The sequence below is a fragment of the Mustela lutreola genome, chromosome X (assembly GCF_030435805.1).
Source record: "Mustela lutreola isolate mMusLut2 chromosome X, mMusLut2.pri, whole genome shotgun sequence".
NCBI classification, from domain to species: Eukaryota; Metazoa; Chordata; class Mammalia; order Carnivora; family Mustelidae; genus Mustela; species Mustela lutreola.
Window position 1 is genome coordinate 86,674,135 of NC_081308.1, and position 15,073 is coordinate 86,689,207.

Consider the following 15,073-nt stretch of genomic DNA (forward strand, 5'->3'; position numbering starts at 1 on the left):
AAGAAAAGAATTTAGAAAGACTATAAATACATGGAGGTTAAAGAACATCTTAATAAAGAATAAATGGGCTAACCAGGAAATTAAAGAAGAAATAAAAAATATACATGGACGCAAATGAAAATGAAAACACAATAGTCCAAAACCTTTGTGATGCAGCAAAGGCAGTCTTAAGAGGGAAGTATATTGAAATACAAGCCATCATCAAGAAGCAAAAAAAGCCTCAGATATACAACCTAAACTTACACCAAAAGAAGCTAGAAAAGGAAGAGCAAACGAAGACTAAAGGCAGCAGAAAGGAAGTAATAGAGTGGAGCAGAAATAAATGATATAAACAAAACAAAAAACCCACAGTAGAGCACATCAACAAAACTAAGAGCTGGTTCTTTGAAATATTTGACAAAATAAATAAACTCCTAGCCAGACTTAACAAAAAGAAAAAAAGAAAACACCCAAATAAATAAAATCATGAGAGAAGGAGGGAGATCACAACCAACACCACAGAAATGCAAATAATTATAAGAGAATATTATAAAAAATGATATGCCAACATAATGTGCAGTGAAGAAGTGGACAAATTCCTAGAAACATACAAACCACCAAAACTGAAACAGGAAGAAATAGAAAATTTGAACAGGAACCATAACCAGCAAAGAAACTGAAAAACTTTCCATGGTCATAGACTGAAAAAACAAATATTGTTAAAAATTCTATACTACCCAAAGAAATCTACACATAACGAACAACATTTTTCAAAAAGCTAGAACAAACAACCTTAACATTTGTATGGAACAACAAAAGACCCCAAATAGCCAAAGGAATGTTGAAAAAGAAAACCAAAGCTGGTGGCCTCATAATTCTGGACTTTAACCTGTATTACAAAGCTGTATCCATCCAGCATAATCTCCTTCAGTCCCATCCATGTTGATACAAAAGTTGGGTATTCATTCTTTCCTTTCTGATGGAGGCACAATATTCCATTGTATATATGGACCATATCTTCTTTATCCATTTGTCTGTTGAAGGGCATCTTGGCTCTTTCCACAGTTTGGTGACTGTGGCCATTGCTTCTATGAACATTGGGGTACAAATTTCACTACATCTGTATCTTTGGGGTAAATACCCAGTAGTGCAATTGCAGGGTCACAGGGTAGTTCTATGTTTAATTTCTTTTTTTTTTAAGATTTTATTTATCTGACAGAGAGAGATCACAGGCAGTCAGAAAGGCAGGCAGAGGGAGATGGGGAAGCAGGTTCCCTGCTGAGCAGAGAGCCTGATGCGGGGCTCAATCCTAGGACCCTGAGGTCATAACCTTAGCCAAAGGCAGCAGCTTAACTCACTGAGCCACCCAGGTACTCCTGTGTTTAATTTCTTAAGGAAGTCAGTTATCATATGGTAATACTTGTGGAGCATAAGGAATAACATGGAGGATATTGGGAGAAGGGAGTTGGGGGAAATCAGAGAGGGAGACAAACCATGAGAGACTGTGTACTCTGAGAAACAAACTGAGGGTTTTGGAGGAGAGAGGAGTGGGGGTTGAGTGAGCCTGGTGGTGGGTATAAAGGAGGGCACGTACTGCATGGAGCACTGGGTGTGATGCATAAACAATGAATCTTGGAACACTGAAAAAAAAAGTTTAAAACAGAAACAAAAACAAAAACAAAAACAAAAAAGCAAAGCTGCAAACATCAAGATGGTATGATGTTGGCACAAAACCAGACACAGAGATCAATGGAAATGAATAGAAAACCCAGAAATGGACCTATAACTATATGATCAACTAGTGTTTGACAAAGTAGAAAAGAATATCCAACGGAAAAAGACAGTTTCTTCAAATAATGATGGGAAAACTGGACAGCAGCTTGCAGAAGCATGAAACTGGAACACTTTCTTATACTATACACAAAAACAAATTTCAAACAGATGAAAGGCCTAAATGTGAGACAGGAATCCATCAAAATCCTAGAGGAACACACAAACAGCGATCTCTTTTAACTCGGCCATAGCAACTTGTTACTAGACATGACTCTACTAGTTGACTCTAGAACTAGAAGCAAGAGAAACAACAAAAAATGAACTAATGGGACTTCATCATGATAAAAATTTTCTACACAATGAAGGAAACAATAAAACTAAAAGGCAACCTAAGGAATGGTAAAAGATATTTATGACACATCTGACAAAGGATTAGTATCTAAAATCTATAAAGAACTTCTTAAACTCAATGCCCAAAAAAGAAATAATCCAGTTTAGAAACAGGCAGACGACATAGATAGACATTTTTCCAAAGATGACATCCATATGGCCATCAGACATGAAAATACGCTCAATATCACTCATCATCAAGGAACTACAAATTAAAACCATGATGTGATACTACCTCACACCTGTCAGAATAGTTAAAATTAATAGCACAGGAAACAACAGATATTGGTGAGTATGTGGAGAAAGGGGAACCCTCTTACACTGTTGGTGGGAATACAAACAGAGCTGCAGCCACTGTGGAAAACAGTATGGAGGTTTCTCAGAAAGTTAAAATAGAACTACCCTAAGATACAGCAATTGCACCACTAGGTATTTACCCAACGGATACAAAAGTACTGATCTGAATAAGCACATGAACCCCTATGTTTATAGCAACATTATCTACAATAGTCAAACTATGGAGAGCCCAAATGTCCATCAACTGATGAATGGATAAGGAAGAAGTGGTATATACATACAGTGAAGTATTTCTTAGCCATCAAAAAAAAGAAATCTTGCCATTTCCAATGATGTGGATAGAGCTAGAGTACATTATGCTAAGTGAAATAAGTCAGAGAAAGAAAAATGTGATATATTACTCCCACGTGGAATTTAAGATATAAAACAGATGATCATAGGGGAAAAATCGAAGGGAAAACAAATCATAAGAGAGTTATATGTAAGTCATGAATCATAAATTATACTCCTGAAACCAGTATTACACTATATGTTAACTAACTAGAATTTAAATAAAATTTTGAGAAAAAGAAATTTTAAAAAGTGAAAAAATGCTGGCACCAAGGTAAACCTACAACAATTAAAGCAGAATTGGAATCAGACTAGACAACTACATTTTTTAAACTCTCCACATGACTGCAGTGTGCAACCAAGACTGAAAATTACTATGTTAAACTGTCAGTTTTTGGTTATGTTTGCCAGAAGAAGATCCTAGGAATGATTTCCATCTCATTTGCTGACCTTCCACTTACGGCTATTTTGGAGACCTAGTGATTCCATTAGCATAGAGCAGGGAATTGGCAAACTATGGCCCAGGGACCAAACCTTTTCTGTGGCCTGTTTTTGTGGGCCCTGCAAGCTAAGAACGGCTTTTACATATTTGAATGGTTGAAAAATCAATTCCCACACCTGAGCCATAATACCACAAGCAAATGGACTACTGAGGAAAAAAATCCTAGAATGAAGTCACAATTGACTACAGTAAATCTTCCTGTGCTTAGCCAAAGGGACTTCCAGCCATTTACCAGTTACTGTGCACTTGTTTTAAGGACAACTGCTCTAAGCCAGAGTTCAACAATTATTTCTGGAAAGGGTCAAATCATAAATAGAGACTTTGCAGGCTTTTCAGTTTTTGATGGAGCTGTTCAAATCTATTTTTTCAGCCAAAGGTTGCCATGCATATAGCATGGGCTCTGTTCCAGTAAAACTTTTTATATATGGCTACATTTATTCTTCTCCTACCCACTTAAGCCCCCATGTTGCATCACCACTTCCTCATATCAGGGCTACAGACATGAGAATTTCAAATAATTTTCATGTGTCATAAAATAATACTGTTTTGAATTGAAGAAATAGAAAATAATATAAAGAGTTCTCTTTCTTTTCTTTTCTTTTTTTAAATAAATATTTTATTTATTTATTTGACAGAGAGAGATCACAAGTAGGCAGAGGCAGGTAGAGAGAGAAGGGGAAGCAGGCTCCCACTGAGCAGAGAGCCTGATGTGGGGCTCGATCCCAGGACCCTGGGATCATGACCCGAGCCGAAGGTAGAGACTTTAACCCACTGAGCCACCCAGGCACCCCAAGAGTTCTCTTTCTTAATTTAAAAAGGATTCCTGACAAATAATGCATGAAAAGGCAAAATTACTGTTCAGTCTTAATTAGTTATAGAAATGCAAAAAATTGGAAATATTAGCAAACCAAATCCAGCAATGGGTAAAACAGATAACACAACATAACAAAGTTGTGTTTATCCCAAACTTGCAGTGTGACTTAACATTAAGAGATCCATAATATAATCCATCACATTAATAAGATAAAGCAGGAAAAGGATAATCAACACAAAGATTTCAGAAAAAGGGGTACAAATAAAATTTAGTAACCAATCAAGATTAAACAACAGCTCTCAGCTGACCAAGAATAGAGAGCTATTTCTTTAAATTGATAACATATATTTTTTAAAAAAGACTACAACAAACACCATATATAATTGTGAAACATTGAAAGCATTCCATATTAAATCAGGTAATCAGTTCTTTTTTTAAAAAAATTATTTATTTAAGAGAGAGAGAACACGAATGGGGGACAGGGGAAGAAGGAGAAAATATCAAGCAGACTTTGCACTGAGCACAAAGCCCAACGTAGGGCTCAGTCTCACAACCCTTAGATCATGATCTGAGCGAAAATCAAGAGTCTGATGCTCAACCAACTGAGCCACCCAGTCACCCTCATATGATCAGTTCTCTTCAACATCTGAGTCTCTTAGGCAGTGAGTTAACCAAAATAAATAAATGCATACATATATACATAAATTCATAACTGTAAAAGTGAAGAAACAAAACTCTTCTTAAAAAATTCCAGAGAATCTACAGAAAATTATAAGACTAGAGATTGACCAGTTTACTGGATGTAATACTATATATACAAAAGAATTGTAACAAATAGAAAATAATATATCATTGTGAATATGTCATTTACAATAGCAAAAAGATTTGGTTCTGTGAAATATTCTGTGAACTGCCTCTCTTGGTAACTCTCACTTATAAACTTCATGATGTTCTGTTAAAGCAGCCTGAAAGGACTAAGACACTACCTCTCTCTTTGATATTCAAATTGCATATTAGCATAGTTATCTTAAAAATATGACAATATAAAAATCCTTTTACCTTCATTTCTATATGTCTCATATTTATCTGATGGAAGAACATATTTTTGTTGTTGCTGCCTTTTGGACATAGTATTTTGTGTATCAAATCTGGAAGTGCTGAAATGAGAGAAAAGGTAAAGTGGATATGAGAAATAAAAATATTACACATGACAATATTCTTTAAGTGCCTATCAAATGATATTTCAAAACCTCACAAATGTAAACACAGTCCTTTATTTGCTGAATTTTACTCATCTGCTACCACCTGTGTGATTTTTATATATCACCCGTAATTTTACTTAATATGTTTTTCTTAAATAAATTTACTATTTTTTCCACATGAAGAACAGGAGGAAGGAAAAGAGTTTTCAAGGATTCTACGAAGCAATGGTTAGAAAATCAGGAGAAAAATCAGAAGCTAATAGTGTCTGGTTGGATTAGTTTAAGCTACTTAAAGATCCCTAGTACAAAAATATATGCACCCAATGTGCACTTTGAAAACCTGTTGGACTACAAAGTAAATCTAATTAAAACATTCTAAAACTTGAGATAATGGCTACTGTGACACTTAAAAATATTTTTGAATACACTTGAACTTTCACACTTTCATTGAAAAAATATCTGATTTTTTTAAATTAAAGATTTTTATTTATTTATTTGACAGAGAGAGATCACAAGTAGGCAGAGAGGCAGGCAGAGAGAAAGGGATACAGGATCCCCGCTGAGCAGAGAGCCCGATGCGGGGCTCGATCCCAGGACCTCGAGATCATGACCTGAGGCAGAGGCTTAACCCACTTAGCCACCCAGGCGCCCCCAAAATATCTGATTCTTTGAAAGTCTCTTCTTCCCTCTCTCCACAGAATCAAATAAGAAAGAAATTAAAATCATATTTGGAGTCATTTATACAAATTGGCATCTAGAAGGTCTCTGGTATCTTTGATAACAGACAATGGCAGGGGAGTCCAAAACAGACAAGCTAATACGGCAGGGTGATAATCAAGAGCAGGGTTTAGGGGCACCTTGGAGGCTCAATTAGGTGGCAGCCTTCGACTGAGACATGATCCCAGGGTCCTCGGATTGAGCCCCACATGGGGCTCCCTCCCAGGGAGCCTGCTTCTCCCTCTGCCTCTGCCTGCCCGCCGCTCCCCCTGCTCGTGTGCTCTTTCTCTGTGTCAAATATATAAAATCTTAAAAAAAAAAAAAAAAAAAAAAAAAGGTAGGGCTTCAGTGTGGCGCTGGGGAAGAGGAATGGCAACAGGGTCCCACCGCATTTCTAGAGATTGGCCATTGAGAGAAGTACATGACCCCCAGGGGCATCTTCTCAAGCCAACTCTGAGTAAAGATCAAGTATTTACTGGTGCCCCGCCCACCCAAGTGCCGCTTGCCACGCCAGTATATAAAAGTTGGTGGAAAGGAAAAAATCTGAACCAGAGTCTCAGGAAAATTCTCCCTTTGCCAGAGTGCAGACCACAGGGTCTTCTTTATGTATAGGTCTGACTCCTCAGAAAGCTAAGTTGAGCCACACTTCTCACTCTTCAGGAGACTCCACACACTTAAAAACACAGACACTCGCACACGACTATAGCGGAATCACGGGACTGCAGGATCCCCATAACCCACAGCTATCGGGGGTCTACCTGACTTCCAGAGACTTGACCGGCAGGGTCCACATGACAGAAAGATCTAAGTGACTTCAGGGTTCAGGAGCCTTCGATTTTCACGTGACTGAGAAATCTGAGCCTCGCGTGACCGGAGGATATAGGTAACCAAAAGCGATTGGGTAGCTGCTGTGCTCACGTGACTGCTACGTAATGATAGGCGCCACATGGTTGCTGACGCCTAGATTTACAGTTTGGTAGTCCACAATCTTTAGTGATAGAGACAACAGAGCCTGATATATGACCATCATCCTTATGACCTCGGAAACAGGACACCCATGTGATTTTGAGAGCTGAAGTTTCCACATGCCACATGACAGGGAAAAAATCACCTGATGGGCAGGATTTAAGAGTCCGTGATTCTGTAGTGACTTGATGCTGAATCTACCATATGATCATAGTGGCAACCGGTTCAGAGAGACCAGGTGACCTTAGGGTTTAGAAGCCCATGGTATTGACATGACCCCTATGTGTGGGCCTGCCACATAATTGTAGTGTTCACATGATGACAGTATTTATGTGACAACAGCCTTAGGATCCCACAGTGCTTAAATGCTGGGTCAGCTTGGTAATAGTTGGGTACAACAACAGCAGGATTCTCCCAATCTGCATGTTTTAGGAGAGCATTCTCTTCATGAGATCTGGAGATCTGAGATTGCCCACATTCCTGGGCTCCCTAGTGATGGTGGTGGCTCCAAGTGACTTTCCTCAGCACACAAAGTTGGGCTTTGCCTGCCCCACCCCTTTTTTAATGTGCTAATTCTGTTATTTTTCTAATAATACATGAAATTTAAGACACAAATTAATACACAGCAATGAAATGGGTCCTCCCTAAAACCATAACAATTGCCATATTGTGGTGATTACTTCAAAAGCCTAAGGAGTGGTTACAGAGAAGCATTGTTGATTTAATTTTGTGGAAGTCTAAAGGAAACTAAAGTGAACCAAGTAAGTGAATTTTAGCTGTTAATCTAAAAAAGAAGCACAATAATTACTATGCGTCAAGGGCTTAAAAATATTAACTCATTTAATAGGGGTGATTCTATGGAGTATGTACTATCTTTATTTTTTCAGTTTTCACAGATGAGGAAGTTGAAACACATATGTGTTAAGTCACTTGCCTAAGAAGATAGAATTTATAGATGTCAAGCCAGGGATTGCTTCCAGACACTCTGGATCCAAACTTTGTGTTTTGATCACCCACTAGATTCTCAAAAAAAATTAATATTAATTCAGTCTTCCTTATTCAGACTAAATGGACAGCCATCTTCAGTTTCTGAAAAGTTGAGATAATGGAGGACCTCTTTGAAATGCCATTTAAATAATTTCAGGTACTACCAGTAATTAAAACTAATAAAACAAAATTGAAACTAATTAAGACCCTTAGATTTATTTTAATGTATAAATATAATTGTAATAATATATGTAATATTCATTTATATAATATGTGGTATATAATGTTAAATGATAGTTGAAAACATCTCCTTTTAGATAAATACCAAAAAAAGAAATATTGCAGAATTTAAACATAATACCTGGCTCTTGCTGGAATTACAAAGATTAAAAATAAGTAGAATCTGAATTAGGTATTATTGTGTATATAAGATATACTATGAACTTTCCTAGAAAGAACAAAGAAGAATATACAATGCAGTTTTTTTTTTTTTAAACTGCAGTTTTATGAACACCTCTTCCGCTGATTTGTGTGGAAAACTGAAGCTTTTGTATGTATATCCATAATAAATTTGATGTGGCCTTACTGGTTTGCTGACTTGGGAAAAAAGTGTTGTAAAAGCAATGGTATTATTTTGCCAAGTACCTGCAGTATAACATAGTTACATAAATAAGCTGAAGAAAATTCAACAGAGTAAATTTTGTACCATGGTTAAATTTGAATATTTTAGTAAGGACGACAACAGACTGTGTGTTTGTAGTTCTAAGACTACTGAAGGAAGTTGTGATTTTTTTTCAAGTGACTATAATTTGTGAAAATTGGTGTTCTATAGATAATTTTGGAAGAATCATTTATGGAACACATGTAAATGCAGGTTATGAAAATGGAGCCATGTATTTACAATAAAACCTATTATGAAACTTCAAACTGGATTTAGGAAGCCTCTATGTACAGTAACAGGAGTCTGACATCAAGATCTGATGCCTGGCCCAACTCTAGTCTCTGTAAGTACTTACAGATGGACAGATCACAGTGTAAGACATAGCAGAATTGCACCTATCCCACTTATGCTCAAGCCATACTTAGACATTTTTTAAAATTAATTAATTAATTAATTAATTAATTTAATAAACATGTATTTTTATCCCCAGGGGTACAGGTCTGTGAATCACCAGGTTTACACACTTCACAGCACTCACCAAAGCACATACCCTCCCCAGTGTCCATAATCCCACCCCCTTCTCCCAAACCCCCTCCCCCCAGCAACCCTCAGTTTGTTTTGTGAGATTAAGAGTCACTTATGGTTTGTCTCCCTCCCAATCCCATCTTGTTTCATTGATTCTTCTCCTACCCACTTAAGCCCCCATGTTGCATCACCACTTCCTCATATCAGGGAGATCATATGATAGTTGTCTTTCTCTGCTTGACTTCTTTCGCTAAGCAAGAAGATGTGGTATATATACACAATGGAATACTATGCAGCCATCAAAAGAAATGAAATCTTGCCATTTGCGACAACATGGATGGAACTAGAGCATACTTAGACATTTTGATGGTGATCGAGATCAGCTTCTTTCATCAGAACACTGAAATTCTAATTATAACTTTTCTTGAGAAAAGTCAGATTTTCTCCTGTCAGACCTGATAGTCATATCATATATTTTTTCCTCTGAGATGATTACCAGGAATTTTTTAGGATTAAGAAAATGTTTAGTTACATCAATGAGTGCCTGTCAGCACACTCTAATACACATGGGGGGGGTGCCTGACACTAATATAAATAAAACATCTTTCTCTTAGTTTTACTGGTCATTGATCATCACTTTATTTTCATCTTTTCTGTGTCAGGCTATTATACCTGCTTTATAACCTGCAAAACTCTGCAACATGTTCATAATGCTTGTATTAGACTATTTAGGCTGCCATAACAAAAATACTTCAGACTAGGTAGTTTAACAACAGAAATTTGTTTCTTATGGTTCTGGAGGTTAGATGTCCAAAATCAGGTATTGTTATGTTTGGTTTCTTCTGAGGCTTTTCTCCCTGGTTTGCAGATGGGTGCCCTCTTGCTGTCTTTTCACATGATGGTCTCTATGCACACATGATCCTGGCGTCTGTGTGTCTTAAGCGCCTTTAAAAAAGAACCAAAATGAGGACAAGGGGAGTTAGAGAGGAGAAGGGAGTTGGGGAAATTGGAAGGGGATGTGAACCATGAGAGACTATGGACTCTGAAAAACAATCTGAGGGGTTTGAAGCAGCGGGGGGTGGGAGGTCGGGGTACCAGATGGTGGGCATTAGAGAGGGCACGGATTGCATAGAGCACTGGGTGTGGTGCAAAAACAAGGAATACTGTTATGCTGAAAATTAAAAAAAAAAAAAAAGAGAGAGAACCAAAATGGGGGCGCCTGGGTGGTGGCTCAGTGGGTTAAGCCTCTGCCTTCGGCTCAGGTCATGATCTCAGGGTTCTGGGATTGAGTCCCGCATTGGGCTCTCTGCTCAGCAGGGAGCCTGCTTCCTCCTCTCTCTCTGCTTGCCTCTCTGCCAACTTGTGATCTCTCTTTAAAAAAATGGATTTACTTATTTAAAATTTTTTATATTTGAGTATAGTTGACACACAATTTTATGTTAGTTTCAGGTGTACAACATAGTGGTTCAACTTCTGTATAGGTTGTGCTATGTGCACAAGTGTCATCATACAGTGCTATTATAATATCACTGACTATATTCCCTATGCTGTGCCTTTTATTCCTGTGACATTCTATCCATAACTGAAAGTCTGTATCTTCCACTCCTCTTCACTCATTTTGCCCATTTCCCGTTTCCCTTCCCCTCTGGCAACAATTGTTTGTTCTCTGTATTTATGGGTCTGATTCTGCATTTTTAAGCTCCTCTTAGTATGAAGACACCAGTCAGAATGGATTAAGGCATATAACAGCCTCACTTTAACTTAATCATGTCTTTAAACATCCCATTTCCAGATGTAGTCATATTCTGAGGCACTGGGAATTAGGACTTCAACATATGACTTTTGGGAGAAATAATCCAGTCAAAATAAAGCCCAGTGTTAAGATGTCATTATTATGAGACAACAGAACAGAGACAGGAACAATTACACAGATCAGGCAGGAGGATGGCATGTTAGGCTTTCAATATACTATAGCTTCTCCAGTTCATATGACTCTCTAAGGGCCAGTAACTTCCAAGCTTTGGACTGAGAAATTTGCTTTGCCACTACCTTGACCTGGACCTAAAGGATGGGAGCCAGTATATTGTATTAGTTAAGATTTCATAGCTTAAAGTTTAACACTTTCTTATTATCAATATGCCTCCTATTTTCTTTTAAGACACTCAATCTTCTTTAACCTTAACTTTCTAATTAGATATAGAGATAAAATAATTAGTTACACTCCTCAGATTGTTTAAAGAATTAAATGAAATTTAAGTGTTTTATAATAAGGACTAAGGGTTTTATTGGGTGGAATTTTGAGAAATCTAGTTCCTCAACCTTTTATTTACACAATGGACAGGCTCCTGGTGAACAGCTTTCTGTTCTAGTTCATGTCCCAGCTTTGTCTATGCAGAAGGGGAAGAGTTGACTTTATAAACTGGGGTTAGACACTACAGGGACCCAAACACTTCCCTTACCCCAGAACCTCTTTCTTTCTCTGTATAGACTCTGAAGCTTCAGGAAGACAAGGGCATTGCCTGATTTTTTTTATTTTTTATTTATTTATTTATTTTTAAAAGCTTTTTTTTTTAAGATTTTATTTATTTATTTGATAGAGAGAGATCACAAGTAGATGGAGAGGCAGGCAGAGAGAGAGAGAGAGAGAGAGAGATGGAAGCAGGCTCCCTGCTGAGCAGAGAGCCCGACTCGGGACTCGATCCCAGGACCCTGAGATCATGACCTGAGCCGAAGGCAGCGGCTTAACCCACTGAGCCACCCAGGTGCCCTGCCTGATTTTTTTAATGGTCCTATTTTCCCTTCTTATCATTATGCTTGACATACTTGGATGAATGAATGAATAAATGAATGAATGAATGAATTATAGTTATATTCCAGGCATGTATCTTTCTTCCCTTTAACAGTTAATAGCCCCTGGCAGACCAGGACCCCAGGTATGCAGCCAGTGCTCCCAAGTGATTCAGCATAAATTTATGGAAGGGAAACCTATGCTTGGCTCTAACTTGATGAGTTTCAGAGAGGCATTCTGGAGATCTTGGCCTGTGTATCTTCAGAAAAACTTCTACCTACACTCCTTGAGCATCTTACATAGGTGGCCTGAGGGATAATTAAAGATTAAGTGAAGCTTCTGAAAGTGATCTAGCTTACTCAATAGGAAGAAGTAGTCAAAAGGGAAAGCCTGGGGGCTGTAGGTCCTCAAGAGATTGCTCTGGTTACTCATTTCCACTATCTAAATAACTGGACGTGAAACACTGTCCAATGATGTAGGCTTACCTCTTGGAAGAATTCCAGCTCCAGCACTCAACCAATTAGGTGCCTACCCACACTGAAGAGGGAAATCTGCTTTACTCAGTTTATCAACTCAAATGCTAACCTCATCCAGAAACATCCTCATAGGCACACCCAGAAACACCATTTTACCAAAATATCTGGGCACCCTGTGGCCTTGTCAAGTTGACACATAAAATTAACCACCATGATTCTCACCTGAATCTAAATGCCTAGTATGAAGGCAGTGCATTTTAAGGGATAACATATGCAGAGGAATAATTGTAGTAGATATCAAGTCAGGGTGGAAGGAAAGATAAAGGAGAATGTTGGGACTCTCTCCTGGGTCTGCCACTGTGAAGAGTTGTTCTGGCCTGACCTGGGAGGAAAGCTGAGCACTGTGAAGATCTACTCAGGGCTTTACTTTTATTTTACAATAGCACCATGGAAGTGAATGGGCAAGACTCTATTCACTTATAATTTATTGTTTTCCTGAGTGACTGTGCCAGTTTGCATTCCCACCAACAGTGCAAGAGCGTTCCCTTTTCTCCACATTCTAACCAATACTTGTTTCTTGTGTTGTTAATTTTAGCCATTCTGAATCACTATATTGTACACTTGAAACTAATATTACACTGTATGTTAACTAACTGGAATTTAGATAAAAACTTAAAAAACACTGATACCTAATAAAAAAACATAATTTATTGGCTTTTCCTCAAGATATACATTATAATAACAAAGCCAGTTTAATGAAGTCCCCTGAACAAAGCAACATTTTATCCCAGTTTCATTGGTAATAGTCCATGTACTGAGGAGGGTTTTTTTTTTTTTTGCCTCTTTTCATAGAGCAGTGCTTTTGAAATAGTAATGGTCCCTTTCCACATGTTAAGACTATTCTTTTTATTTATTCAGATATATTTATATCCACCAATTAGTCCAGATGAGAAAACATTTATCATTAAAGTCAATAAGATTTAAAAATCTTCTCTTGTAATTCTAGTAAAATTGGACACTAAACGTTAGAAAAAGACAGTATAAGCAAAGGAAATTATAGTACATGTATAATTATATATGTAAAAATTCTAAGTAAAATAATACCAAACTGAACTAACCAATATCTTACAAAGAAATAAGATCACAAAGGATTTATTCCAGAAATGAAAGCACAGTGAACTATTAGAAAAAAATCTATTCATGAACTTCTGCTTATTCACGGAAAATGGAATACAAATGCTTTTTTGATCTCAGTAGAAAACCTCTTCAAATGAAGAAAAGTTGGGGGAAAAGGACAGAAGACAAAAAAATCTGAGCAAAATTTTGGAAATTGGAAAACAGACACTGAGCAGACCACAGAAACTAAATACCAACCGCCTAAGAAACAAATTGCAGAATCCTAAAAGACTAAAAAACTGGGAGTCATAGGTACCTTTCAAGGCAGAGACCAGAGTATGGATCTGATTACTGGGGGATTTGGTAAAAGCATCTAAACTAGAGCCTTTATTTTTTTTTTAAGATTTTATTTATTTAATTGAGAGATAGAGAAAGTATGAGAGGGGAGAGGGTCAGAGGGAGAAGCAGACTCCCCACTGAGCAGGGACCCCCCCCCCCCAATATGGGACTAGATCCTGGGACTCCAGGATCATTACCTGAGCTGAAGGCAGTTGTTTAACCAACTGAGCCACCCAGGTGCCCCTAAAGCAGAGCCTTTAATCACCCTTATGTTTTGTGCTACTTGAAACAGTTAGGATTCCTACCTCAGATCAACATTAACCCCAATTTTCTTGCATCCTCACTCTATTTTACTGGTTCCTGTAATAGCCATTGCATCTCATTCTACAACGTAATTTGTCATTCTTTAGGCACTGGAGTGGGGTAAAGTTGGTAAATGTTCATTTTAAAAAACAAGCTGCCAGGGGTGCCTGGGTGGCTCAGTGGGTTAAAGCCTCTGCTTTCGGCTCAGGTCATGGTCCCAGGGTCCTGGGATCGAGCCCCACATCGGGCTCTCTGCTCAGCAGGGAGCCTGCTTCCTCCTCTCTCTCTGCCTGCCTCTGTGCCTGCTTGTGATCTCTGTCTATCAAATAAATAAATAAAATCTTAAAAAAATAAAAAAATAAATAAAAACCAAGCTGCCAAAAAAAGACCAGAGCAATTTAGATCTTTTCTTCTTAGGACTGGCAGGCAGCCAACTAAACAGGCACAGCGTAGAACAAGCACAGGGTAGGAGTGGGAAGCAGCAGGCACCTGTCTAAATCCATTCCATGTTTTTAAAACCTCTCTGAAGAAGACTGGAGCATCTGCCACAGCTGTGCTTGCAGCAAGTTTGAAACTTCTCTCCACGTTTCTTCAGAATTATTCCATTTCTCTGAAGGCCTGTATTTAACCCCTCAACTTTGGTTGAAATATTTTGCAATACAGGGTGACAACTTTATTGAAGCACAATATTATTGGGACACTTAGGGCCATTTTTGGCAGCAGGTGCTGAAATCTATCTCTCACTTCTCTACTAATGATAAGTTTAATTACAAAAATTATTCAAGGTGCCTTTTATATTATCCTCAGGTATACAATGGAAGAGGTTACCTGGCGCAGTGCACATTAAAACATCACCAGACTCTTCATTAGGCAGTCTTGCCTCTCTTCCCTGAAGATTTATGAGATGG

At 37.9% G+C, this 15,073-nt stretch overlaps 1 protein-coding gene across 1 annotated transcript in view; it reads right to left on the bottom strand.

The window, feature by feature from the left end:
- LOC131821988 (nuclear RNA export factor 2-like) overlaps positions 1-6,845 on the bottom strand; it is a 31,878-nt gene extending 25,033 nt beyond the window's left edge. Inside the window, exons 1-2 of the mRNA XM_059158373.1 lie at positions 6,763-6,845; positions 5,145-5,242 (exon numbers count right to left, since the gene is read on the bottom strand). Coding sequence (XP_059014356.1) covers positions 5,145-5,242; positions 6,763-6,797 — 133 coding nt within the window. The 5' untranslated portion in view covers positions 6,798-6,845. The remainder of the gene's footprint in view (positions 1-5,144; positions 5,243-6,762) is intronic.
- Positions 6,846-15,073: the final 8,228 nt, after the last annotated feature.